The sequence below is a fragment of the Carassius gibelio genome, chromosome B25 (genome assembly GCF_023724105.1).
Source record: "Carassius gibelio isolate Cgi1373 ecotype wild population from Czech Republic chromosome B25, carGib1.2-hapl.c, whole genome shotgun sequence".
In the NCBI taxonomy this organism is placed as follows: Eukaryota; Metazoa; Chordata; class Actinopteri; order Cypriniformes; family Cyprinidae; genus Carassius; species Carassius gibelio.
Window position 1 is genome coordinate 17,100,471 of NC_068420.1, and position 27,949 is coordinate 17,128,419.

The 27,949-nt window shown below is 36.2% G+C and overlaps 1 protein-coding gene across 1 annotated transcript; it reads right to left on the reverse strand.

Moving 5' to 3' along the window:
* Positions 1-27,869, reverse strand: LOC128014156 (uncharacterized). The gene is made up of 37 exons (XM_052597494.1): positions 27,695-27,869; positions 20,280-20,469; positions 20,053-20,191; positions 19,842-19,975; positions 19,392-19,545; positions 19,163-19,267; positions 18,962-19,060; positions 18,733-18,879; positions 18,536-18,613; positions 17,939-18,086; positions 17,700-17,849; positions 17,102-17,174; positions 14,584-14,744; positions 14,317-14,506; positions 14,090-14,228; positions 13,860-13,993; positions 13,325-13,478; positions 13,121-13,225; positions 12,925-13,023; positions 12,594-12,740; positions 12,377-12,454; positions 11,653-11,800; positions 11,416-11,562; positions 11,192-11,264; positions 9,999-10,159; positions 9,703-9,892; positions 9,481-9,619; positions 9,273-9,406; positions 6,368-6,521; positions 6,168-6,272; positions 4,994-5,095; positions 4,361-4,504; positions 4,135-4,212; positions 3,897-4,044; positions 671-820; positions 497-569; positions 1-412 (listed from the first exon to the last, which is right to left on the reverse strand). The coding sequence occupies exons 1-37, from the start codon at positions 27,768-27,770 to the stop codon at positions 229-231; spliced, it is 4,830 nt and encodes a 1,609-aa protein (XP_052453454.1). The 5' UTR covers positions 27,771-27,869; the 3' UTR covers positions 1-228.
* Positions 27,870-27,949: the final 80 nt, after the last annotated feature.

The following is a 27,949-nucleotide window of genomic DNA, read 5'->3' on the forward strand; positions in this document are numbered from 1 at the left end:
TTGAACGTTGTTCGACTTTTATTTTTAAGTGCAAAACAGATCAGTACAAGTTAGTTCAATGTATGTCACATCATTCAATTGTACATTTTTCTATCAAATTTGAGCTTCAGCTCCAAAATACACTAAGGTTAGGTATTTTAATGCTTATGTTGAATCACAGTTCTCAATTTTTTATATGTGTCATCCTCACATTCAAGTTCATTTCTAATGAACACCATTTTTTTTTTTTTACAGTTCTAAGTGCTCTGTTGTCTCTCGGCCTTGGCGTATGAGATCTGGAAGTGTCTTGGTCATGAATGTGTAGTGTTTCTCTTTCAGGTTCTTCCCAGTTTTCTGTTCCAGTCCAATGCCGAGATACTCAGCCTCATCCTTATATTTAGGCCAGTGTGTCAGACCCGGACCATTCGGAGACCTGCCGATCCAAAAACAGCCGTATTAAAGTGCAGAAAATATATACTTTGTTCTTCTATGAAAAACAAAGAGACTGATATTTTACCCGGTGTGTGCAAAGTTCCCCCAGTATCCCATCACAGTCCTGCACAGCTCTTCCTCTTCCTTCGTGAAAGGAGCTGAAAGATTGAACCATTAAATGATGATTCAGTGGTTATTTGAAACCCTTTCAGAGTAGTTCAGTGTCAGTGGAGGATGTGTTTGTGATGAAGTGTTTTACCGGTTGCTCTGAGGTGGGCTTGAGCAAAGCAGGTGCCCTGGATGAAGAAGAGTTCATCTGCGTGGTCAACACCAACAAAGCTGGGCCTGTTCTTCTGGATCATACTGGGAGGATGCTGGAACTCGTACAGGTAAACCGGCGCCCCTGAAGCTACAGCCACAACAATCATACATAGGATTTAAAGGGATAGTTCACCCAAAAAAAAAAAAAAAAAAGTCATTATCTGCTCATACTCGATCCTGTATGAGTTTCTGTTGCACACAATGAAGATATTTTGAAGAATGTTATTAATCAAGCAGCTTCTGGTAGACACTGACTGAAAAATAAATACTATGGAAGTCAATGGCTACCGTCAACTGTTGTCACACGAGAGTGAGTAAATGAGGACCGTTTTTATTTTCTTGGATGAACAATGCCTTTAGCTCAAGAGTATTTCACTGTGATTTTGAAGAGCAAAGCGATCATGTAAAAAAAGCACAATATACCTGTTTTTTATTCTTTCTAATATCAAAATATCATATTTTTTTCATAATTCAACATTTTGAATATTTTCTGTATTGACATATTTTAAGGTGTAATTTATTCCCGTGTTGTAAAGCTTTATTTCCAGCATCATTCCTCCTGTCTTCAGTGTCACATGATCCTTCAGAAATCAGTCTAATATGCTCATGCAGTTTATTTATTATTGGTTCTCAGTTATTATTTGTATTATCAAGATTTAAAACCGTTTTTGCTGCTTAATAATTTGGTGGAAATCATGATACATTTTCAGGATCTTTGATGAAAGTTGAAAAAAAAAAAAGCATTTATCTGAAGTTTAAATATTTTGTCACATTATATAACGTCTTTACTGTCACTCTTTGTCATTTTAAAGGGTTACTTCACCCCCAAATTTACGTTTTGTCATTAACCCTCTTGGCGCCACGGTCGAGTTTACTCGACAAGATGCGGCACTGAATAAAACGGACTATTTTGTCAAATATGGTGTCAAATTTCATGCAACCTCCCCTGCACTAGATATCAGACATGTAATACTTCATCTCTGACTGAAAAAAACGCCATGCTCCTATACAAAATCTTCGAGATAGAGTGCATTGAATCAGTGCGAAAAAAAGCGGAGCTTGTGTGAGAGTGAGCCATTTTATCTGAACAATATTGTCAACGTCAGCGAGTATTGGCATTAGATTATTATTATTTTCATTATTATTATTATCTAGTGGCATCAATAAAGTTTCAATAAAGCCGCAATGAGGTGTTGGAACTTTTATTCGCGGACACTGATTCTGAAGGGGAATATCTGTATTCAGAAGATGACGGTGATATTGAAAGTGAAAGTATAGCCCTACACCAAGCACAAATGGTGAATCCTTTGCCCAATGTAAATAAATGGTCATTTGCCAAATGTCAGAGGTGTGAACAATGTTTGCCAGGGTCGGAGGTGTGAACAATGTTTGCCAGGGTCGGAGTGTTCATCGTGAAATTAGCAGGCAAGTTTTTGTTGCGGGGACGAGGCGGGAGATTTTTACCGCGCTAGACATGTATATTTGTCTTCTGACCGCACCACTCCGCAATCGCGGCGACAGTATTGTAGTAGAGACTTTGTCTAATGCCACTGGGTATATTAGACGAGGTCGAAGTATTCATAGGACAGTTAGGAGGCAAGGTGGGAGTCGCGATGACACTGACAGTAGTCCGAGCTGTGCACATTCAGCGCGTGCGCGAGGCAGATCTGGCCGCGCTGCTGATAGCAGAAGCAGAGGCGATGCGACACGGGGCATAGCTTTTGAACTAAACAGGTCTTGTCTACTTGTGTTTGTGTGTCATATGAGTAATATATATGTGCCCCATACATGGAATCAGAGTGCCTGCTGCATGTAGTAAATTGAAAATCCCAACCGCTACATGCATTCGGTTTGTTTCTACCATTTATTAGTAATGATTTACAGTTTGTTTACTGCTTACTATTTACCTGAGCATTCAGTATTGTGCAATATAGCACACAGAAGGTGAGGGAAATTTTTTTGGGGGAAAGAAGTGCTCCATTTTATCATTTAAATATGTGACTTTTCATGAAAATTCTATAATTCAAGATGACCACCCCATATGACGTCATAGTATGCAAATTAGATGGGAAAATAAAATCCCTACATAAACATTGGGTCATCCTTAATATTTATATAATTGACAGAAAGTCTCTATCTTTTATAAATTTTAAGATATAGCCTTTTGAAATTAAGATGTCAAAATCGAACGTTTTAGGAAAAAACCTCTGGCGCCTAAAGGGTTAATCACTTACCCCCATGTTGTTCCAAACTTGTAAAAGCTCAGTTCATCTTCGGAACACAATTTAAGATATTTTGGATAAAAACCGGGAGGCTTGTGACTGTCCCATAGACTGACATGTAAATAACAGTGTCAAGGTCCAGAAAAGGTATAAAAGGTTGTCGTCAGAATATTCCATCTGCCATCAGAGATGCAATCTGGGTTATATGAAGTGATGGGAACCCTTTTTAAGCAAAAAACAAATAGAAAAATAATAACTTTATTCAATAATTCCTTTTTCAACGGTCTCTTCTATGTCTCTTCATATCACCGTATGCTCTTCTGTGTCCTCCGCGCCACAAGGATGCGCTGTTTTTATGTGTATTTAGCTTTGATTTGAAATAAAACATTGCATCGTTGTGAAGTGGAGGACACAGAAGAGCAACGCAGCATACAGTGATATAGAGAGACACTGAGGAGACCGATGACAAAGGAATTATTGAATTAAGTCGTTATTTTTATTTTCTTTGCTTACAAAGTGTTCCTGACGCTTCATTTAACCCAGATTGCACATTTGATGACACAAGGAATATTTTGACGACTACCTTTTATACCTTTTCTGGACCTTGACACTTGGATCATTTGATACTGAATGATGCTTAAAAACAAAATCAGCTTTGCATCGCAGAAAAATTTGAATTTTAAATTATATGAAAAAAGAAAACAGTTCCTTTCGAACTGTAATAGTTTTAACAATTTTAATGTTATAACTGTATTTTGCCTTGGTGAGCATTTAAGAGAATTTTAGTAATTATTCCAAACGTTTGACCTGAAGTGTATATATAATTTTAGGCTAAAATAAAAATTTAATAGAAGTTAATATAATCAGAATTAAAAGTTATTTTTAAACCCTTCTTCCCAAACAGTTGCAATGGACCAATATGAATAACTGGCTGCGTCTCACCGCTGTGGTATTTTGCCAGTTGGAGGACAGGGATGTTGAACATCACGTCTCCCATCATCTCTCTGTAAATGTCTCGGACTTGAATGGGATCTCTTGTGTCGCCCAGGTACTCGTTCGCCACCAGATCAACGATCCATCGATCCCTGGGCTGATGGGAATATCAGTCAAAGCACACATGATTAAAAGAAAAACACATGTAAGCTAATGTAAATGTGCATTGTGTTGAGTTGTGACTTACATCAGGATACGTGAGGGTCAGGCCCTTTATGACTTGCTCTTTATTCATCCCATCAATCCATCCTTTACCCCCAAAATACTATGGAGAAATAACACTAGCATCAAAATATTAAACCAAATATGTGAATATGCTGTAAATGTGTCAATGACAGTAAAACAACATCTTCGATTCTAAGTGAGTTTAGAGTGTGATATTAAATATAATAATAAATATAATTTGTACTCACTGCGGGCAGTAAAAAGCCAAACTCATCATCAGTGATTCCAGTGATGAGAGGAACTTTACTGAACTCTTGTTTCTGAACGATATCTTCTACAGGTTTGGGAAGGAAATAGGAATCCAGAGCGAGACTGAAGTGCATTATCGCAAACTAGAAACATAATGGAAACAATCCTCAATCCATTAATATCAATCACGGCAAATATAGGCTATATTGTAGATATAAGTGCTTTTAGTGTATATGTCTACATAATACATGATTTATATTGAAGCATCATACCTTGTGAAAAATAAGTGTGCTTAATTGCATTGAATGTGCACATAAAAGTGTTTAAAAAAAAATATATTGGCAGATAATATACTATTAATGATATAAAAGGGCACATAAATATGCCAGTTACATTTTCATACAACATTTTCATTTAATTGTACTTAACAATCAGTTCATACTTTAAAATATATCACATTTACATTTAATTTAGCACACGCTTTTATCTAAAGGAGGAATACAACAAGCAGTTTACCATAAGAGGTCAAATAAACACCTGTATTGCAAAGCATCACACATTGTTTATTATCTTTGTAATAAGTACTTATTGCTGAAATATTAATGGCTTACTTTTATACAAATATTTCACACCTGATTAGAGCATTGCAGAACTTCCTCCTCGGACCAGCGCATGATGCAGTCGACGATCTTCGATGAGCTGCTGCTGTCACAGTTGCACATTTTGGCTGTGTTCTGATATTAGCATCAACATGAGAACGTGGTTAAAAACAGTTGTAGTGCTGGGCAGTAAACCGTTTCATACCGAAAACCGGTGTATATTTTCGTTACAATGTTAATTTTGAATATACCGCCATACCGGTGTATTTAATTACTCAGCGTTCGGAACGAACGTTATGTTGCGCCACGGCCGCGCGACACTGTTTCAGACAGACCCTTTACAATGTTGCACTTCTACGCAGCGAATGCGAGACATGGTGAGGGTAAACACAGCAGTGCTTTCACACAGACTGTTTCACACAGAACGTCTCTTGTGCGTGTTAACGGATTCCAGCTCCAGAGGTTGCATTCAGGGTGTTCAAGGAGCGGTGGGTCTACAGCAGTGCAGCGATCGTTTACGTACCGAGTCTAATTTTGCTGTGCTGCAGGCGCGGAATTAAAGTGAAAGCGCATTGTTCTCTGGAAAAATTAACATGGATTGACATGGAAACGCAGTCACATGGGTTTTTGGCTAGGTTAAAAACACGTAAAAGAGCACGTTTAGATAAATAAGGAAAGCAATATATAAAAGTTCACTTTTATGGAAGCAGAAAAACAAAGTTCTTTAAGACCCATGGGATTGCTTGTGATAAAGATTTAATGCAAAATGCACAAGACTGTTTCTGTCTGTGGTGTTTTAATTTTAAATATTTTAATAAGAAAAGTAAGCTAATTATTGTGTTTATATGTTTTGCCGCTTGCTTGAGCAGCTTATAATACAAACCTAGAAGTAAAATGCATGAATAATGCGTTGTTTACATTTATTGAGTTTAAACTTATGTCTATATAAAAGATTGTTCTGTGATAAAAGACTTACGATGCTGAAAGAAAAAAAAAATATATATATATTTTAAAATTAACATAAGCAATTTGCTCCAGCACCTTAGCCGCAAACATGTCTTGGAAAAACCCGTCATAAACCGGAAAATCGGTATAATTTTGAAAAAAAAAAAGGTAAATAAATTTTTTGTCAAACCGCCCAACACTAAACAGTTGCACTTAATACAAATAAAAAAGATGAAAATATAAGAAGAATATGAAATGGTACCTGAGCTCTCAGTAAAGGATTGCCCATCACTAAACCGTCCCACAAGGCCGTCCCACTTTCTGCAATGGCACGATGAAACAGACCAGAAGCCAATGGTGAAATAATCTTGAAGACACAAATGACACAGAAATGAATTGATCACTTGAAACTAATATTTAACAGCGTAACAGAGTTACTATGCTATTAATAAAGACCCATACCAGCGTGGATACACTTATTCCTCCAGCAGACTCTCCAAAGATGGTCACTGATCCAGGATCTCCACCGAAGCTGTGGATGTTCTCCTGAACCCACTGAAGAGCTGCGACCTGATCCAGAAAACCATAGTTTCCTGGCGCATGTTCATCTCCCGTGCTATGAAAAAGAGAAAAGGTATCTTTAATCTTAATCTGTAATAAAAAATAAATAAAAAAAACTGACTCACAACATACAAGTAATGCACAAAAATATATTTTTTAATGAAACACCAAAAACAAAATTGATCAATTTAATTTATTCAAAATCTGAAAATAACGTTTTGCTAAATTACTCGTAACTGTTTCATCGGCCCTCCAAAACTATTTCAGCCAAATATTTTCAGTGCATCCCTTATACTTTCGCACAAAAACAAATTAAATTAAATCACATTTAATTTGCATTAACATAACAACACTGAACATTTAATTAATATTTAAAGTTAACACATTCGCTTTGGCATGTGTATTGCTGTATTAATGTGATGATGAATATTCAATATATTGATAACATAATTTTAATTTGAATTACTAATACGCGATGCTACGTGCGTCCTGAGTTCGACTCCTGACTCAAAGACCTTTCCCGATCACACTTTCTCTCTCTCTCCCACTTCGCTTCTTGTCATCTCCGATCTATCCTGTTGTATGTAGCCGCACTGGGTTGTACATAATAATTAACTCAAATGATATATAGGGAATTTTAATAATTAATCAGGAATATGATTAATATATACATCTCATATGACGGTTCCATTAAAATTATTGAAGATGAAAAATAGGTCAGTTGTATAAATCAATAACTCATTACAAGACACTGTAATTTACTCATTAATATGCCAATATTCCATTTTTCATATCAATTATAGTGATATCTCTTACTGTGAATTACCGCAAATCAAACAGTGGTTTGGCCAGCAAACGGCCGTAAGTTTAACTTATCAACTTTCAATAAAGTTATCACTTCTTATAATTCAAGGAAAAATTGTTTCTGGCCATGAAACATTCTCCTATCCTTATGAAATTTCAGTTACTGAAAAGTAACAAGCTTGTAGCTAAAGATCAGACATTTCATTGACTCGTGATGTGAGCGTTTTAGACAGAAGCAATCATGAATATATATTGGTTTTTAATAATTGAACTAATAATACATAAAACTACGATTCACACTGAGTAAATATGCGTACGACAATACAGACAGTAAACTTTGTACAAGACATAACGGAATCCAAATGAGGGAGAAAGAGAGAGAGAATGAGTGGAAGAGGATGAGAGAGAGAGGTGAGAGAATAGGGGCGATCACAGAATTAGGCTCAGTTATGCAAACTCACAGACAGTAACCTTTTGAAAGACAACAACGAATCAAATCATCTTGAAAAGGTAATAGACAAACTTTAAGCAGCATTTAAATCTCTCTAGAAAATAATACTTGCATGTGGTCTCTTTGTGATTGGGCGTGTTCTCTTGTGTCTTCCAACTAACATAATGAGCGTTCGTTTTCCTCGTGCAGAGAGGAACTTAGTACAGAAAACAAAAGAAAACGGAGATAGAAGCTCCCGAAGGAGCCATGAGAATGGGCGTTCTCTCAGCCGCCGTGCTGAGATCAGAGAAGATAGAAGAGGACCAAGAGCAGAGACAAGAGCAAGCAAGAGGAACTTCCTGCTTTCAGTCTTTATAGCTTGACTGGTTCACGCCTCTGTTTGCATGAACAACCAATGAATATCCGCGATCTGAAGCGGGAAAAACGTTCCTTTGTCTCTGGGGAAATACCCACTCGCTTGAGTTATAGCTGTCAGAATTGAACATTTTTATTCTAGCAAGTTGGTAATTCCAGATTAATATATTTTTCATTAATTTCCTTTATATAAGTGAGTCCATTAAAGCATGGCGATTAAACAGATACCAAAAATAACATGTAAAGCTAGATGAAACATAAAGTTTCATTCATATGCAGAAATACACACATTTAAAGTTTGATTAACACACGATAAACATTATACTCCAATTTGATTATAGAAAACATCTAATGCACCAAAAAAAAAAGCAATACTCAATACATTTAGAATACATTGAGAAAAGGTGCCAGTGAGCTGGCTTTGCTGTTCTGTGAAAAGTTTTATGACCTGGTCAGGGGGGTAGGGTTACAACTCATGATTCTATTTGAGAACATTCATTCCAAAAACATTTCACATTTACAAGTCAGAAATTTATAATCCTCGCATAACAGGATTAACCATTTTATGCAACACACAAACCTATCAAAATACATCGTAGTAATAAAATGACGAAGGTAAAGAACGTTAAGAAAGGTTTGTGTGTATGTGTGCTTATGTGCTGTGGAATGTGTGGTCGTGCCGTGTGGAAAAAGGTGGGTGGTTTGTCTTTCCTTTGAGGCTCGGCGCGTATTTCTGGACTGTCTCGAAGGTGCAATAAATGTCACCCCGTCATAGGATATTGCAGACATCGTGGTGCCGAAATGGTGAATTATGTTGGAAGATTTTGTAAAACGAAGGTCCTTGTTTACTCACGTTCTGGTCTTTGAGTGCAGAATGTGTTAGAGAGTCGGGATTCATTAATACGGAACAGATGGCTGAAATACCATCCGCGAATTATTGAATAATTCTCAATAATCTGGTGTAATAATAATAATAATATGTAAATTGAAGAGACTCCATGGCTTTTATGTTTGAACTGCCATAACAAAAATATTATGTATCGTGCTAAAATGATTTGAATTGAATTATGACCAATTTTCAGATTTTAAGATGCACAGCAGAAGTCATTTAAGAAACAAACTTGAATCTAATTATTATTATCAACATTTATCTGGTTTGGTAAATGGTATGATCAAGGGTAAGCACAGATTCCCTACCTAAAGAATCCCAGCAGACCCAATCTGTACTGAATCAGCACCACAACCACATCCTGATACGCTGACAGAACGGAGCCGTCATACAATGAAGCTGAACCAAGAGCAAGTCCTCCACCATGAATCCAAACCATCACCTAGAAAACACAAGGAAACGTTCTCCAACACATTTTTCTATGAGGACATTCATCCAAGTTGTTGATCAACTTACTGGTAGCTTTGTGTCTTGGCCAGGTTTGACTGGAGTGTAGATGTTGAGATACAAGCAGTCCTCCGAGACCTCGGGAATCTCCACATCCATACCGAGAAACTTAAGTTCAGTGATACTAACTTGCCTGTCCTGGATGCACCTAAAGAGACCATTAGATCATTATATCATAGAAATGTCTAACTAAAGATGTTTGAATTGAAATGTGTTTGTGCGACATCTCACATGAGTGGCTGTTTGGTCGCATCTCTCACTCCGTCCCATTTCTCTGCAGGCTGGGGCCGAGCCAGTCTCAGGGGTCCCACGGGGGGCTTGGCAAATGGTACACCTAGATAACTATTAACAACTGTGTCCTTGCCCTTCACAGTCAAGAAGGCACCTCTCAGAGATCCTAATTTTGTTTGCACTAGAGGTCCTATCAAAAAGACCAATAATATACATAAAAAAAAATCAAATTTAACTTACATTTCGCAATAAAAACATTTCTTAATTTTACAACTATTCTGAAATGGGTAACTTGCCTTCCTTCCACTCTTTTATTATCTGCGGAAGTTTTTGGGTCATGAAATTGAAGTGTTTTCCCTTGAAGTTTTTGCCAGGTTTCTGTTCCAATCCAATCCCGAGATATTCAGCCTCATCCTTATATTCAGGCCACTTTGTGAGGCCTGGACCATTCGGAGACCTGCCGTCAATGACAAATGGACATTAAAACTGAAAAAATGGCACTAGAAGTAGTATATATCATCTATCTGCATTCCAAGTAGTTTTGAGATATTGAGCTTCAAAGTTTTTGCATTCCATTCGACTGTTTAGATAGAACCTTAGTGTTTTTAAAATAAAAACCCCATGATTTATACAACATAAAAAAATCTATCACATAATGTAAATATGTAGTCACAGAATAACAATATGGGAATAACTCAATTTTGACTTAAATGTCAGATAGAACCTTATAATTCCATGGGGACGATATGTTATAATTAGTATTAATCCCTCTTACTGTAGATCATGTAAAATATGCACTGCAAAATATCCAGACCAATGCCATATATAAAGTATACAGATTAATATATAATATAACGTTATTCATTAGGCTAAAGGTCATTTTAAGGATTTTTTATGTTGTTGTTTTTATCAATGAAAAACATTTTAAAGGGATATTTTGAATTATCAGTGGCATCATTCCTAATTTATTACAAAATGCTGATAATTAAATGACATTAAGGGCCAGATTTAATAAACAGGGCAACTTTGCGAGGTGATTTACTAACAATGTACGCATTAAAGAACACAGATGCAGCCAGATCATATGCATAATGACCAAGAGCAGTGCAGTTACTGCCTTCTTTAAGACATGCTTTTTTCGGGTGTTAATTAATGGTGCAAATACCAGTAATTCTACAAGCGCTAACATTATTAAATCTCTTTGCATAAATCATTTTAATACTCTCCTCCTATAATTTTTGTGTCTAAAAGGGAAACTCCTACAAATGCATATTCAAAAAGGTCAGGCACAAAAATAACTGTGTCCACTCCTTTTCAGCCTTAATTCTTCAATGTATGCTTTTAGTAAATCATGACAGTAGCTTACTATTTAAACACAAACAAAAAAACAGTTTGTGCTGGTGCAAGTTGTTATCAAAAATTGGCCTAAGATGAATGGTAAATTTTTTTCTCTAACAGGGACTGTTTTATCACTGATGTAATCACTTACCCAGTGCGAGCAAAATTTCCCCAATAAGCCATGGCAGTTTTACAAAGTTCATTCTCTTCCTCTGAGACTTCATCTGAGTAACAAAGCAGAAAGAGGTTGACTGATTGCTATTACCCATTGTTTCATTGCTTCGATGGTAGTTCCTGTAAAATCCTTGCAATATAAACTGAGAATAAAGTTTAATTTGTTAAACCTTCACATCCTTAGTAGATGAATAGTCAAACCTTGCAGTTTTACATGTCTTCCAAAGCAGAAACCCAGAACAAAAAAAACCTCATCTCCATGGTCACATCCAACAAAACTTGGTCGGTTCTTTTTAAGTTGACTGGGAGGATGCTGGAATTCATACACGTATACTGGTGCACCAGCATCTATTAAGAGACAAAAGAAATATTTAATAGTAAAATTATAATTAAACTTTCATAATTGCACAATGATGCATAAATAGAATAAACTCTCACCTCTGTGGTAATTCGATACTATGCGAGCTGGGATGTTGAAAAAAAAGTCTCCCATTATCTCTCGAAAACCTTCTCTGATTTTGATCCTGTCACTGGATGTGCCCAGATACTCATTTAAAACAAACTCTGCAATCGCCTGATTCTGAAACTAAAAGAATGACATTTTAATTATTAGAATAATTTTTTTTATTTCACATTAACATTCGAAGCAACATAATACAATTTACCCTAAACTATTTATCAGAATAGATAGTCATATCCTGAAACTTCTGAGATTTTCATTGTGCCACAAGTAACTGGTAAGTTTTGTTTACTGATCATCAGAAGTAATAGAGATACAGATACAGTGGGTCATTTTGCATTACTGCAACTTAAAAATTTACTCAGTGTTTCCTGATTACAAAAAAACAAAAAAACAAACAAAAAGAAAACAGCAGAGGTCCAAGAACAAAACCATGGGGGACACCGCAGTTTCTTAAATAAAGTAGGGTAAACATTTAACTAAATAAAATGAAAAAAAAATGATATTCAACTGGTTAAAATTCCAAGCTCTGTGTAATATACAATAAGACAGACAATTGATTTTTAAGCTTGTTTGAAATCATTAGGGGTTTGAACTGTTCTACATGCACTTTATATATACACCTACTAATGTTTTTTTTTTTAATCAAATTATTTGGTCTTGATAAATGATGCATAAACTATAAATTGTGTTCTGTCTTACATCAGGGTTAAATAAAGGCAAAAATGGGATGATCTGCTCTCTATCCATTCCATCTATCCATCCTGATGGTCCAAGAATCTACAGAAAAATAGTTTTGGTATGCATTATGGTCACTTTAGTCTCATTCAAAGATTTCATTTTTCAGAAGTAATCAATGACTTTAAACTTATGTTTACATTTTACAGCAAAAGCATGTAAAAATAAGCTTTTCCATTACATTAGGTAGTGTATAGCCACCATCGTCATTAGTAACTCCATTGATCAGAGGCACTTTGTTAAACTCGTGGAATTTAAGAAGCTCTTCAACAGGTTTTGGAAGGAACTGGCCATCGATGGTCACTCCGAAACGAAGCATTAGTTGTTCCTGTATTATATGCACACAAATTTAGCACATAAATTATCTGTGTTATTTATATTAATGCAATACTTCACAGCATGAACTTACAAGTGCTTCTACAAGACATAAAAGATACAATTAATAAAACTCTATTAAATATAGAATTTCATGTGTAAGGATGAATGGATGAACGGATGGTTGTGATGCAAACCCTAGCAATCTTCAAGATGTCCTCTTCTGTCAGCTGCATCATACAGTCAACAATCTTCTTTGTGCTGGAAATATCACAGCCAGATGCATTTCCTACATACTAGAGAAATATGTTAATACATTTTAATTAAAAAAACTATAAGTCAAAGTGTAATAAAATGGTAAATTGTAAATTTTAATGCATTTGGGAAATGTACTTGGGCTGTTGGCAGAGGGTTGGGACTCATGATAGCATCCATTGCTGCTGTACCACTCTCTGCGATGGCATAATGAAACAGGTTTGAGGATAACGGAGAAAGAACCTAAAGATGTGGAGGAGAAAAATTTAAAGCCATCTTTAAACCAGATCAATATAATTTCCCAGTCATTACATGATCAAATCTTTGTGTTTGAATCCTTACATGTAAAGAGACACTGACTCCTCCGGCAGACTCTCCAAAGATGGTCACTGATCCAGGATCTCCACCGAAGCTGTGGATGTTCTCCTGAACCCACTGAAGAGCTGCGACCTGATCCAGAAGACCATAGTTTCCTGGAGCATGTTCATCTCCCGTGCTAAATGAAGATTAACCATATAAGAGGCTACAATTATTCTATATGCCTAATAATGGTGTGGTCACATTTAGGGCAGTTCAGTACATTTTCGGGTCCAAAATCTAGTCATTTTAAAAGAAAGCTGCTGGGTTTGTAAGTGACAGATTGTCATTAAGCACAAATCATAATTTGAGATGTGATGGAAAAAACTATTTCAGACAAAAAAAACACTTATATAGTGTTTGAATTGTGACTTTATTTCCTAAAAGTCCATGGGACCAAAGATTACCCATAGTTTAAACAACAGAACACGTTTTAATCACTATTTTTGGTGAATAACTTCGATTTTGCTGTGTTCCTTACACAAAGCTTTAAATGTTGAGAAACTGTAGATGGTTTTACCTGAAGAACCCGAGCAGACCAAGCCTATACTGGATCAAAACCACGACTACATCTTGATAAGCAGCTAAAACAAGTCCGTCAAAAATGGAAGCAGATGCTGCAGAAAAACCTCCACCATGAATCCAAACCATAACCTATTGCACATCATGTGTTAAAAAAACGTAAACAGGCATATATATTTATGCATAATAATAGAGCAAAACTCAATGAAATTCAGAACAAACACTTACAGGTAACTTGCTGCTGTCTCCAGGTTTAGAAGGAGTGTAAATGTTGAGATAAAGGCAGTCCTCAGATACTTCAGGAACCTCCACATTCATAGACATATTAGCTAACAGTTCCAAAAGAATCTCCCTTGCCTGTAGACACCTGGGATAAAGGAACAAAGTGTCATTTTTTCCCATATGAACAGGCCTGATGATTTTTATTATTATTATTAGTTTAGCTTTATTCTCACATGGGTGGCTGTTTTGTAGCATCTCTCACTCCTTGCCAAGCCTCTGCAGGTTGTGGTGGAGCTAGTCTCAATGGACCCACGGGAGGCTTTGCAAACGGTACGCCAAAATAACTACTGATGACGGTTTCCTTGCCCTTCGCAGTCATGAATGCACCTCTTAAACTTCCTAGTTTGGTGTGAACTAGAGGTCCTGTTGGAAACAAATGTGTAACAATTCTTAGTTTCATGCAGGGAATCTTAGTAAAACAATGCTGATTCTGAACTTGCCTTCCTTTCGCTCTTTTATTATCCGCGGAAGAGTTTGAGTCATGAAAGTGAAGTGTTTTCCCTTCAGGTCTTTCCCAGGTTTTTGTTCCAGTCCAATGCTGAGATACTCAGCCTCAGCTCCAAACTTAGGCCACTTGGTGAGGCCTGGACCATTCGGAGACCTGCCACCAGGAAAACGTTTTTTAAAATCTGGTTTTAAAAGCATATGCCAAATGTTTGGAAATGTATTATTTTGTATTCATGTTGGTTTCATATGGTTTGGAAAAGCTTTATACCATTTTCAAGAAAAATTTCAATTGAATGACTGAAAGACCACATGAAAAAGTCAAGTAAGAAGTAATCTACCTTAACCTGTTTGCGTGTGTCATCTTAACAAGTTATAAACAGATAAATATATTTATATATGATGAAATATATTTTTTTAAGAATAATTCATAAATGTCAGGACGATTTCGAGTCACACCACATAACATTTTACACCATGAAATTACTTGGGTTGGAAAACTGAAAGGCCGAAAAGGCCACATAAAAATGTCATGTGGTGTAACTATCAAGTAAAAAATATTTTCCTTTAACGTGATTACAAATAAATGTATGTTATATATTTATGTAGAGAGTATCACCGCATTACATTTTTCAATTTGAGCTAATTTGGTTTGGAAAACAAAAAGGTTTTCAATTAAATGTCTCTTAAAATGTCATGTGGTGTAACTATCAAGTAATATATAATTCAATGTTTTTAATAAAATTAGATTAAATATTTTGTAAAAATGATATAAAGTATGAATTGATAAATGTCAGGATGTTTGGAGAGTCACACCATAAAAAAAAAAAAAAAAAAAAAAAACTATTTCAATATGATTTTCAAATAAATGACACTAAAAATGTCATGTGGTGTAACTGTCAGATAAACCTGAGTGCATGTGAGTGATCCCAAGTTTAAAATATATATTTTTAGTAAAATGTTATTAAATATCATGAAAAATTATTACTTCATAAATGTCATACCACATGACATTTTACACCTGAATTAGCCTATCCTAATATTTTAAGGGATTTTATCTGATTTTGACATACAGTCACGAGGATCTGTAGAGGTTCTCTCTATGATATCACTTCCTGTTTTATTTTTTCCTGCATGTTGGTCACACCACATGATTTGATTTAACAGACAACAGTTTATCATATTTATTACCATATTCATATTATATCAAAGCTGCTTCACTGCTTTTTCAATTTTTTAAGATATAGTAAATATAATATAGATATTAATCATAGTTAATGTTTTCATTTGAAGAATTCCATCCTTTGATTGAAGTTTTTTCTTCTTAGTGATATCAGGACAGTTGTATCACCCTTAAAATATCTGACTTTACTTCCCACTCAAAAATATCAACCAGACGACTTTATGTTAAGGGGGGGGGGGTGAAATGCTATTTCATGCATACTGAGTTTTTTACACTGTTAAAGAGTTGGATTCCCATGCTAAACATGGACAAAGTTTCAAAAATTAAGTTGTATGTTTGAAGGAGTATTTCTGTTCCAAAAATACTCCTTCTGGTTTGTCACAAGTTTCGGAAAGTTTTTTTCGAGTATGGCTCTGTGTGACGTTAGATGGAGCGGAATTTCCCTATATGGGTCCTAAGGCACTTCTGCCGGAAGAGCGCGCTCCCGTATAGCACAGCACTGAGAGCACAACAGACTTCACTGATCAGAGCGAGAGCGTCGCGAAATGTCACAAAAGGAGGAGTGTTTTTGGTTGCCAGGGCAAGACAACCCTGCACAGATTACCAAAGAAAAAACAGCATTAAAGGACCAGTGGATGGAGTTTATTTTTACAGAGCATCAACGGAGTTGTGCAAGTGTTGTTTGTTTGTTCCCTGCATTTTGAAGATGCTTGTTTTACAAACAAGGCCCAGTTTGACGACGGATTTGCGTATCGTTTATTTCTTAAGGATAATGCAGTCCCAACGAAAAAGGGTCACGATCGTGTGTTGGAACCGCAGGCGGTGAGTAAAACTGCTTCAAATATCTCTGCCTCCTTGTTAGTGCGTCCGCCTCCCATCGGAGACTCGGGTTCGAGCCCCGCTCGGAGCGAGTCGTTGCTGCTGCTGCTCTCGTTCAGTTTCAGCCTCGGGATCTCATTCTGGATCATAAATATACGCTGAATCTGACTGTTAGCCATGGTTTGTTTTGGATGATGGTTTTTTCCTCAAGGCAATGTCAGAGCCGTTAAATATGTTTTTCAACGGCTCTGGGTAATGTCACAGCTTCCAAACGCTCTCGACGCAAAAGCCTGCTCACGCTCGTGATTCTTTAGCTCCGCCCACACGTCACGCCTCTAGGCGCTCGTGTTTTTCCGGGAAAAATCGGTACAGACTATCTTTCTCTTATGAATATAATAAAACTAAAGACTTTTTGGAGTTATGAAGGATGCAGTACTACTCTATAAGTACTCAAGATTAACAGAATATTGAGTGAAAACGAGCATTTCACCCCCCCTTTAAGTGTCACTTACCCAGTGCGAGCAAAGTTTCCCCAGTAAGCCATGACAGTTCTACAGAGTTCATTCTCTTCTTCTGACAGTTCCTCTGAATTGAAAAAGCAAGAAAGACATCAAACAGAAAATCCTAAGAGAGACACTGTATTTATTGTCACTATCTATAGAATCCAGTTGTGATTTAATATTTAAATGAAAACAAAGTTTGAGATCTTAAGATGAGCAAATTTACATGACCAACTTGAACCCATTGCAAAATCTGCAAGGGGAAATCTTTCTTCCTTTTTCGTAAATCTTACTGTACTTACTTGTTGTTGAAATCAAGTAATTATCTCAGAAATCTGTATTAGAAATTCCCTATGCAGATTTTGCAACAGATTCAGGTTAGTCATACAAATTTCCAGCATTGATCAACAGAAACGCATTTGATTTGAAAGTTGAGTTGAACTGTTTGCACTGAGCTTCATACATCAATACACTAATGATAAAAGAAAATTGACCTTTTTGTCCACAAAACTTTGCTGAAAATGTACTAATGTGACGGCACTTTTAGATTGTTTACTTCTAGACCACTAAAATAATTTGTTATGTTTCTTAATATTATTCAGGGCCGTACCTTCCAGCTTCATATGTCCATCTGCAAAGCAAAAACCAAGCACAAATATAACTTCATCTCCATGGTCACTTCCAACAAAACTAGGTCGTTTCTTTTGAAGTACACTTGGAGGGTGCTGGAATTCGTACATGAATACTGGAGCTCCGGCATCTAGAAATAGACAAAATCCCCAATTACTTTCGAGTATCACTGAAATAGCCATCTGTGAAATAAACAGTTATACTTCTACAAACTCTCACCTCTGTGGTAATTCGCTACCTTCCGAGCTGGGATGTTGAACAAAAAGTCTCCTAACATCTCTCGAAAACCGTCTCGGATTTCAGTCCTGTCAGGGGATGTGCCTAAATACTCATTTAAAACAAGCTCAGCAACGGACTGATCTTGAAGCTAAAGGGGAGGAAAACAGACCAGAAATATTATATCAAAAAATTATATTAAATTAAAATTAAATTACATGAAATTTGTAATATATTATCCAAAAGAAATCTATGTTTAAATACAATTAAAATTAAATTAAACATAATTTATTATGTTTATATATAAATAAGCACACATGCATGAATATATTTAAGAAAAATATGTTTTGTTTATATATTAAATATATTTATATATGATATATGAATATAAATATATACATGTAAATATTTTCAAAATATTTGCTGTATGTGTGCATATTTATATATACACAACACACACACACATACATTATGCAAACAAAAACTTTTATTTTAGATATTTATTATTTTAGACAGCACAATATGAATATATATATATATATATATATATATATATATATATATATATATATAAGAAAAATAAACGTTTTTTTATCTTACAGTGGGGTTAAATATGGTCAAAAATGGCAAGATCTGCTCCACGTCCATCCCATCTGTCCATCCTTCTGGTGAAAAGAACTATGGAGAACATTTGCTAAATATGAATATACTGTACAATTGTCCAAAGTTTTGGACAAAAACAAAAACAAATCTTATGCTTGTATTTTTACATATTTTAACAGTGAAACAGTGTTTACATTGGGCAGCATGTATCCACTCTCATCATTCGTGATTCCATTGATCAGAGGCACTTTATTAAACTGCTGGGATTGAAGAAGCTCCTCTACAGGTTTGGGAAGGAACTGGCCATCCGTCGTCACTCCAAAACGAACCATTGGATGCTCCTGTTTCAAAAGACACATCAATTCAAACACAACATTTAGTGCATATGATTTTTAAGAAAACCCAGATTGTGAACAGACAGACCTTAACCAGTGTGAGTACGTCGTCTTCTGTCAGCTGCATCACACAGTCAACAATCTTCTTTGTGCTGGAAATATCACAGCCAGATGCATTTCCTACATACTACAGAAAAATGTTGATGAGTTTTGATTAAAAATCTGTAATTCAAGGTATAATAAGATGATAATTGTAAATCTGAAATTGTATTGCATTGGGTAAATGTACTTGGGCTGTTGGCAGAGGGTTGGGACTCATGATAGCATCCATTGCTGCCGTACCACTCTCTGCGATGGCATGATGGAAGAGGTTTGAGGATAATGGAGAAAGAACCTAAAGATGTGGAGGAGAAAATTGTTAAAACACACAAGTGTATCTTTATTTAAGCCATCTTTAAACCAGATCAATATAATTTCCAAGTCATTACATGATCAAATCTTTGTGTTTGAATCCTTACATGTAAAGAGACACTGACTCCTCCAGCAGACTCTCCAAAGATGGTCACTGATCCAGGATCTCCACCGAAGCTGTGGATGTTCTCCTGAACCCATTGAAGAGCTGCAACCTGATCCAGAAGACCATAGTTTCCTGGAGCATGTTCATCTCCCGTGCTAAAGGGTAGAGGATCATCATACAAGCTCATCAGAGACCTTAGACCTCAGCGCCACAGTATCAGTCACTAATCAGAGAATCCCAAACATCAAAAACATGAACTAATAGGACTTTATGGCAGTTCACAATTAACATGTAAGTCTGAAGTCCAAAGACACATGGGCTGACCTAGATTTTTTATGGTCACTCCAATGCATGGACAGGTTTACATCAAGAATTTAGAATTGGTTTAATTGAATAAATGAACTATTTTAGGTTTTGTTGGATCTTTATGTTGGTAACAATTCGTTTTTACCTGAAAAATCCAAGTAGGCCAAGTCTGTACTGAATCAGAACCACAACTACATCCTGATAGGCAGCCAACACATGTCCGTCAAACAGTGACGCAGCAGCCATCGACAGACCTCCACCATGGATCCAAACCATGACCTTTTGCACCATTAAAAACAACATTACAATAAATTCATAAAAGTGCAACAAAGTTTATCCAAATCAGTCACTCTTACAGGCAGCTTGTCATTTGCTCCAGGTTTAGAGGGGGTGTAGACGTTGAGGTAAAGACAGTCCTCTGATGAGTCAGGAACCTCTAACTTCAATGATAGATTGGCTACTAAGTCTACAATTAACTGCTTTTCCTGCAGACACCTGGGACAGATACAGAGGAACAATGTCAAATCTGGGTGTTGAACCAAACGGCTGATCTACAGTTGCATTAGTTTGGTTTTATTCTCACATGAAGGGCTGTTTTGTAGCGTCTCTCACTCCGGCCCATTTCTCTGCAGGCTGTGGAGGAGAAAATCTCAAAGGACCCACGGGCGGCTTGCCGAATGGAACACCCAGGTAGGAATGGACAACTGTGTCCTTTCCCTTTGCTTTCATATATTCACCTTTCAGGGCCCCAAACTTGGTTTGCAAGACAGGTCCTGTGTATTTAATAAAAATGTCATAAAAAGCTTTACACAAAGCAGCACTGCGCTCACAAACGCTGCTTTATCAGTCATACAGCCATGATGAAATTAAAATGAAATTGACCAATCGGACCCATCACCGCAGATTAGCATCACACAAAGGAGGGTAAAAATATGTAACGGAAACAGGTCAATTTAGCTCAAAGGGAATCATTTAAGATTTTAAAGGGAATTTGAACAGAATCACTGTTTCACGGCTGTTCACGGAGACGCGCCTGCGGTTCAGTGAACTAGCCGTTTAACATCAAATCTGCGCTGGATACTAATATCCAAACTATAGTGAAACACTATCAATTAGCACAATAACAAGATCGGCAGTTTAAGACATTAACTTGTAAGCACAAAACACAAGATACTTCTCTTTTCAATATGAATAAGGCTTTATTAGATAAATCTAAGACATATAAACTAATCTAACACATAAACGCACGGACTCACACATTCACACAAGTTGCAGGAAGATCGAAAGTTAGGAAAAGATGAGTTTAAGAGAATGGAAATATGGAATTCCAAGTTTACAGCAATACGTTAAATTGCATAAACATGAACAACCATCAATCACATAATTAGCCCTTGCATTGAGTTCCTCAATGTGACTAAAATTATATTAGATACACCAGCACAACAAATATCTGGGGATACGTTGCCTTCGTTTCCTGTGAAAGGGACTCCCGTTGAAAGGGGTATCCCGGTGTCGCTGATTGGCTGGAAGTTCAGTAGTGAAGTGACGTCTTGGGAAGCCCGTGGTTGTTGGGCGTTGGCTGAAAGTGCAGAGTCGTGTGCGCTGGTCGAAGTTGAACGGGCACCCGAGGTCAGGCGTCGGAGACTCGACGTTACAAAACATAACTCAGAACACGAAACTCTCAAACGGAAAAGAAAAAAAATAAAGTTTGACGAGACTAGGTTGTGTTTCTTCTCATCGTGGCATAGTAGCAGCAGGCAGGCCGAAGCACGCAGGAACCGCGCTCAAACAGTGATGACTAAACCGCATGGCTAGAAGCTACAAGCTAGCAGAAGCATAGCTAGAGACTAGAAACAGACATGGCTAATAGCAGCAGCAAGGGACTAAAAGCAGACTAAAAGCAAGGCATGACTGATAGCACAAGCAATGCTGGAACTAAAAGCAAAATTTCATGGGGTCCAAAGTATTTACACTTCCTTGTTGGCCACCCCTCAAATGTTGCCTTGACCAATCAGATATGGTCTTGGGTCTGGGGTATCATAAATCATTTGTTTATCTTACCAAGCATGTGGTTCTTGCCTCACAGGGTCTAATTTTGGACATGATTCCTATAACATGATTATGATATATTTTACAAATAAATGATTGTCAGGACAACATCAAGCAAGAAAATTCATTTATATCAATACTAGACATGACTATGTATCCTATAGTTATCAAAAGACATACACAATAAGTGATTATACATGATAGTCAAATGTGTGGGTTACACATAAATGAATATGGAGTTAAGCAATGGAACGATTCATTTACAAGTCTTTTTGAGTTCATTCTGGTCCATATATAATGTACAAAAAGCAGTTTCTTTGCCATTCTCTGGCAAAGGGACTTTTCTGTGAAGACAAAGGTTTAAAGCCCTTCCCCCTTAGGAATTTCAGTCTGGTTTCACTGGCTGGGGGGGGAAGTCAATGCAAGTATTTAACTTGATCTCCTGGGTTTACATGTGATGTCCAGCGTTGCATTTCAATCACGAACAATAAATTTGACAATCTCTTCTTCGAATTAAAATTGTCAATAATTGTTCTATTGGTGTTAATGTTGAAAGCTGTTGTGTGAACAAGTTGGTTGGTTGGTTATCTTGCTTGGTTCTTGTGGCACTAGAACTGATTTATGACTTCCTGAGGAGTTCGGCTCTCGTTTCAATGCACACAGCTCTGATAGACTCTTTAATTTGTCTGGTTTGACTCATTTCTGCTACAAATAAATAAGGTGAAAATAAATGCATATTCTAAATTATAATAAATTATTGCATATCATACAATAAAAGTGTTTTTTTGACCTTGAATGTATGTCCACCTGTTGTTAGGGACTCTTAAAACTAAAATTTTAAAACTAAAAATTTTCATAACCCTTAATAGAGGCGCCATAATAATAGTATTTATTATTGGAAAACCGTGTGTGTGTTCATGATGGTGAATTTAGTGACATCATTAGATGGCGACAAGAGAGTTTTTTTACGTGTCAGTGTAAAGACTTTTATATTGTAAGAAACACTGTTGTAAAAAAAAACCCTTACGAAAAATAAGATTATTCAATTGTGCTATTAGTATACTTCTTTTATACTAAAATTAGGAAAGTATGCTTTTAGCTTACTTTTTATTTACTTCTCAGAAATGGGCTTTATGTACTCCTCAGAAATATGCTTAAAATAACATTTATGTATACTTGACTTATACTTACAAAAATTCTAAATATATTTGAGCTATACTTGTGCTCCTAGAATCTGTGTTTTCATTGTTATAAGGTAGAGGGTGCTAGTACACATCTTCTGCACAGAATTTCCAAAAAAACACAAATGAAGAAAAAAAAGAAACAGCAGATACTAACACATGTAACACGATCATCTGACATGAAACAACAAAAACTGTAATGTTATGGAATAAAATTTTGGGGGGGTCAACTCCTACTTCATTTTCATTATCATTCTGAATCAAATTCATAGTCTTTTTCCAGCTTTTTGTTCAAAATGTTATTTCTTTATTTTTTAATGAAACTTACCCACATTAAAGTGTTTTTTTTTATGCATGAAGCTAGAATAAAATGTTTTTGGCACCCTGTTCTTTCTTTTGATGTTTTGTATGTTCAGATATTCATACAACAAAATCTATACAAATTCAAACCTAAATAGGGAGATACTAGTATACTTAAAGTATGATGTTAAGTTCACTTAAGGAAAACTTATGAGTATACTTGCAGTAAAAAAAACTACTAAACTAGTAGTTTACTAAGACTATAATTCAAAGTGTACAAAGTATTTAATTAGTAAACTATCAGTAAACCTATAAGTTCACTTTTAGTATAATTGCAGTACAAATTACAGACATAGAGATAAACTAGTTGTGTTCTCAAAGTTTACTACAGTTATACTTAAAGTATACTCTAAAATATACTTTTATATACTAGAAAGTGGGCCAATTTAGTCCCAAGGAGTATTGAAACAGTACACTTACAAGTATATTACTAGAACACTGATATTTGTATACTTGCTACATGGATTATACTTAAAATATGCTTGAACTTTACTTAAGTATACTTAATAAAATAAACTTGAAGTATACTACTTTTTGGTAAGGGAAGGAAATTATTTTTACCTTCAACAGCTTGTAAGATGCAGCCAACAAATGCACTGAGCAGCGTTGTCATTGGAAATCACTCTTAACAGATGAAAGGATAGGACCACAAAGATATCACTTTCATCAGCAGACATTCAAACTAATGTTTTATTGTGAATATGAGATTGATCTGAAGAACGGATGCTGTATCAGATGCAATCACACTCACTCTGTCCATCTCTCTCATAATACTTTACACTACATAATACAGTGAGCTTTAAAAACAGTAAAACAATATGTTTTTAAGAAGTAACTCAACATTCATTCATTACTAGCTCTAAAGTGAGTTTTCAAATTAGTAAAGGAGGCTTCGGCTCAGCTGTTAACTCTCAAACTGAAAGTACATCCCAAATCACGTATGCACTATTCTATGATGTTTTGTAGTGTGAGTAGTGTGTTCACACTGAAAATTTCCCCCCCAAAAAGTGCAATTCAAATACTTAGATGATGCACTTAAATAAGTTAAGTAAATTAAATTACATTGCAAAAGGGGAGGGGCTATCAGGCTCTATTAATGATAAAAAACTTATAAAATTCATACACTACATGGTGGAGTACATAGCACAAAAGTACACAGTATATAAGTGCATAGTTCAGTTCAAGCATATAACAATGTTTAAACATTAAACCTAGATAAATGTTTGGTGTAGGCTATCCAGTTTGTGCAGAGAGTGTAAGCTAAAGTGTGCTTTGCACTACATGGAGGCGCCAGCACGATCACTTGCGGGGTTTTTTTTTCAGAGGATATGCTGTCATTTTTGCTCATAAAGGTTATACAACATTCATAAGAAAAGGTTCTAGTTGTATTTGTGTGCACTCACAATATCATCCAAACATTGTGCTTTTATAAAATAAAGAAAACAAATATGATTCACTTTCTGCCGTCTCTTCTCGAACAGGAGCGCTTCACAAAAATGAACCGAAGCTCAGCAAATACATGCCTCACAGACATGATAAATATATTTATAAATATAAAGGTTTAAATTACTCCTTAACGAAATAAAATAAAACAAAAACTCTTTCATTATGATCATAATCCGTAAATATGCACTACTCTCTAAAGGCGCGTCTAATGAAGATATGGCAAGTCATGATAAAGTGAAAGTGAAAGTGAAAAGTGAAGTGACATTCAGCCAAGTATGGTGACCCATACTCAGAATTTGTGCTCTGCATTTAACCCATCCGAAATGCACACACACAGAGCAGTGAACACACACACACTGTGAGCACACACCCGCAGTGGGCAGCCATTTATGCTGCGAGCGCCCGGGGAGCAGTTGGGGGTTCGATGCCTTGCTCAAAGGCACCTAAGTCGTGGTATTGAAGGTGGAGAGAGAACTGTACATGCACTCCCCCCACCCACAATTCCGTCCGGCCCGAGACTAGAACTCACAACCCTTCGATTGGGAGTCCAACCCTCTAACCATTAGGCCACGACTTCCCACAGTCGGAAAACAACTTCATTCTTGTGACACCAACTCAGAAAACACTGTTTATTAGTAAATAATTTAAATATCTCCTTACTGCTTCCCCCTGTCACATTAATGATAACTACTTTTGCTGATGATTTGCAGCAAGCGTAAGCCTATTGCTACATTTGAATGCAGAACTTTTCAGCCTCGTCTGATGGCACACACCACATTCAACTACTGCTGCTGAACACTAAACACCGTTGAGATGCTCTTGACAGTCACGGTGGCCCGGGTTGGAATTCAGGACTCTAGCACATTACCATAGAGACAAGCACACAGAATAGCGCTCATTCTAGGCTTCTTTACTAGCACATTGTGCATTCTGCTCCCAACTGTAGGCCCCTGGGCTTCAGCCCTTAAAGCCGTCAATATGCCCCTGAACATACAGTATATATTTTTAAAATATTTATGTTTATACATTTATATATTCATATTCTTATATTTTATATTATATATAAATATATTTAATATATAAACATAACATATTTTTCTTAAATATATGCATGCATGTGTTTGTATTTATATATGCATAATAAATATACACAGTAAACACATATGTAATGTAAACATTTTTTTTTTTTTTTTTTGGATGCGATTAATCACAATTAATCGTTTGACATCATTAATATACATATACATTCATATCAGGGGCATTTCATCCAAGGATGCAGTATCTCCTTTTCTCAAAATTGGATCAGAAAATAATCTATATTACAAAAATAAAACAGCCCAAATATAACTAAATATGTTATTAAAAGTCTTATTATTAAAAGTCAAAGTCACTCGTTTTTATAAAGTAACACTGTCCTTCAGCGATACCCGCAGGTAAAGTTACAGCGGAGGCTTGCCTCCCTTTGGTCCATTCACTTTGACAATGATCAACCAATAACTGGATGTGATTGGTTCCTGCGATAAATTCCGCCTCTTGTTTTCGTGCAAGCTTTCAGTCTCAATTAAGAAAATTATGGAGTCATATTAACTAATTATAATGTAAGTATATACAACTCTCCCCCTTAGATACCACCTTAGATAAAGATTGAAATGATCTGAAAATGTGACGACTGCTTCATGTTTTTAGTGAGCATTCAGCGTGATGAAATGAAAGATCTTCATGTCTGTGGCAGTGTTTACAGAGCTTTTATGACGATGACCCAAAATTAAGTTGACTATTAAAACAAACAGCTGAACATCAGTTCACAAATAAAAGCATATTTTACAGTATTATTAAGCTTTGTTTACATTAGGTAATAAAAATACAGTTGTTCATTGTTAGTTCATGTTAGTTCACAATGCTTAAACTAATGTTAGAAAATAACTTTTGATTTTAACAATGCATTAACAAAGATTCATAAATGCTATAGAAGTAGGCTATTGTTTTACTGTTCTATTGTTATTACATGCTATAGGCCTGCTCCATCTGAAACTATTTTATAATGTTCTATATTTTATTTTCACAAATCATGATCAACTCTGAGAACTAATAAGGCAAGAATGGATTGCCATCCGTCAGGGTTTGGCCCAGTAATATCCAGCATGCAAGAGTGAATTGCAGGGGTTATGAAGAACAAGGGTCAACACTGTTAATATTGACTTGATTGATTATACATTATATATATACATATATATATATATATATTACATGCTATAGGCCTACTCCATCTGACATTTCTTTTTATAATGTTCTATATTTTATTTTTATGTATGCATTATTGCCCATTTGACATATGTACATATGTACATGTTACAATACATAATACTTACATATTTACATACAATACAATACCTACATATGTACTTGTTACAATACATAAAGACATTGATCAAACTTAACCGATGTATCACATACACGCCTGTAACGGTGTGTTTAAGCAAAACAGAGTCGACACACCCACGGATCGCTGAACGTACCTCAAGAAAGGGGCGGGGTTGGGGTGATGGAGTTCGCACACTGGATGAGAAGGGCATAATGCATTATAAATATACCAAATCCGTGTTTTTGTACGACATATAGTCTGTAAGACTGTACATTTTACACCCTAGTCTACATTTTAATAGGGTATTAGAAACAGTAGGCTATTAGTTATGTGCTATATTTGTACCAGTCCTCAAAAGTTACCCCCGCTTCTGCGATCCCTGGGTCACGTCCACTTTCGCCCCATTACCATTTTGTAGATTAATTTACGTGCGTTGCGCTCTGACAACTCCGCCGATGTGCACTCGTCTGTTCATGTAAAAACGCGTGAAAAGAACAACTGCTTTAAAGCTTGGGTAAATGCAGTTTTCTTGCGTTCATAAGAAAGCTGTTTTTGCCCGTTGGCGTAGCCTACTGTTGTGCAAGTAAACGCGCTCCTTACCATCCTCTGCTTTCACTGTGTTTTGTAGACTCAGCTGGATCAGGACGCAGAGTGAAAGCACGACAGATCCTCTCATCGTCAGGCCGTGTTCAGTCCCACAGCAGTATGAGTGTTCACAAGCGTTCTGCACACTCTCATCAACTCAACTGCGCAATCTGGACACACTTTGAACTTTGCTATGGGACTGTGGTTGCCAGATTCAGTAAATCCCGGTTAAAAGTTGTTCAGTTAACTTTGCTCAAGGTTATAGTCAAA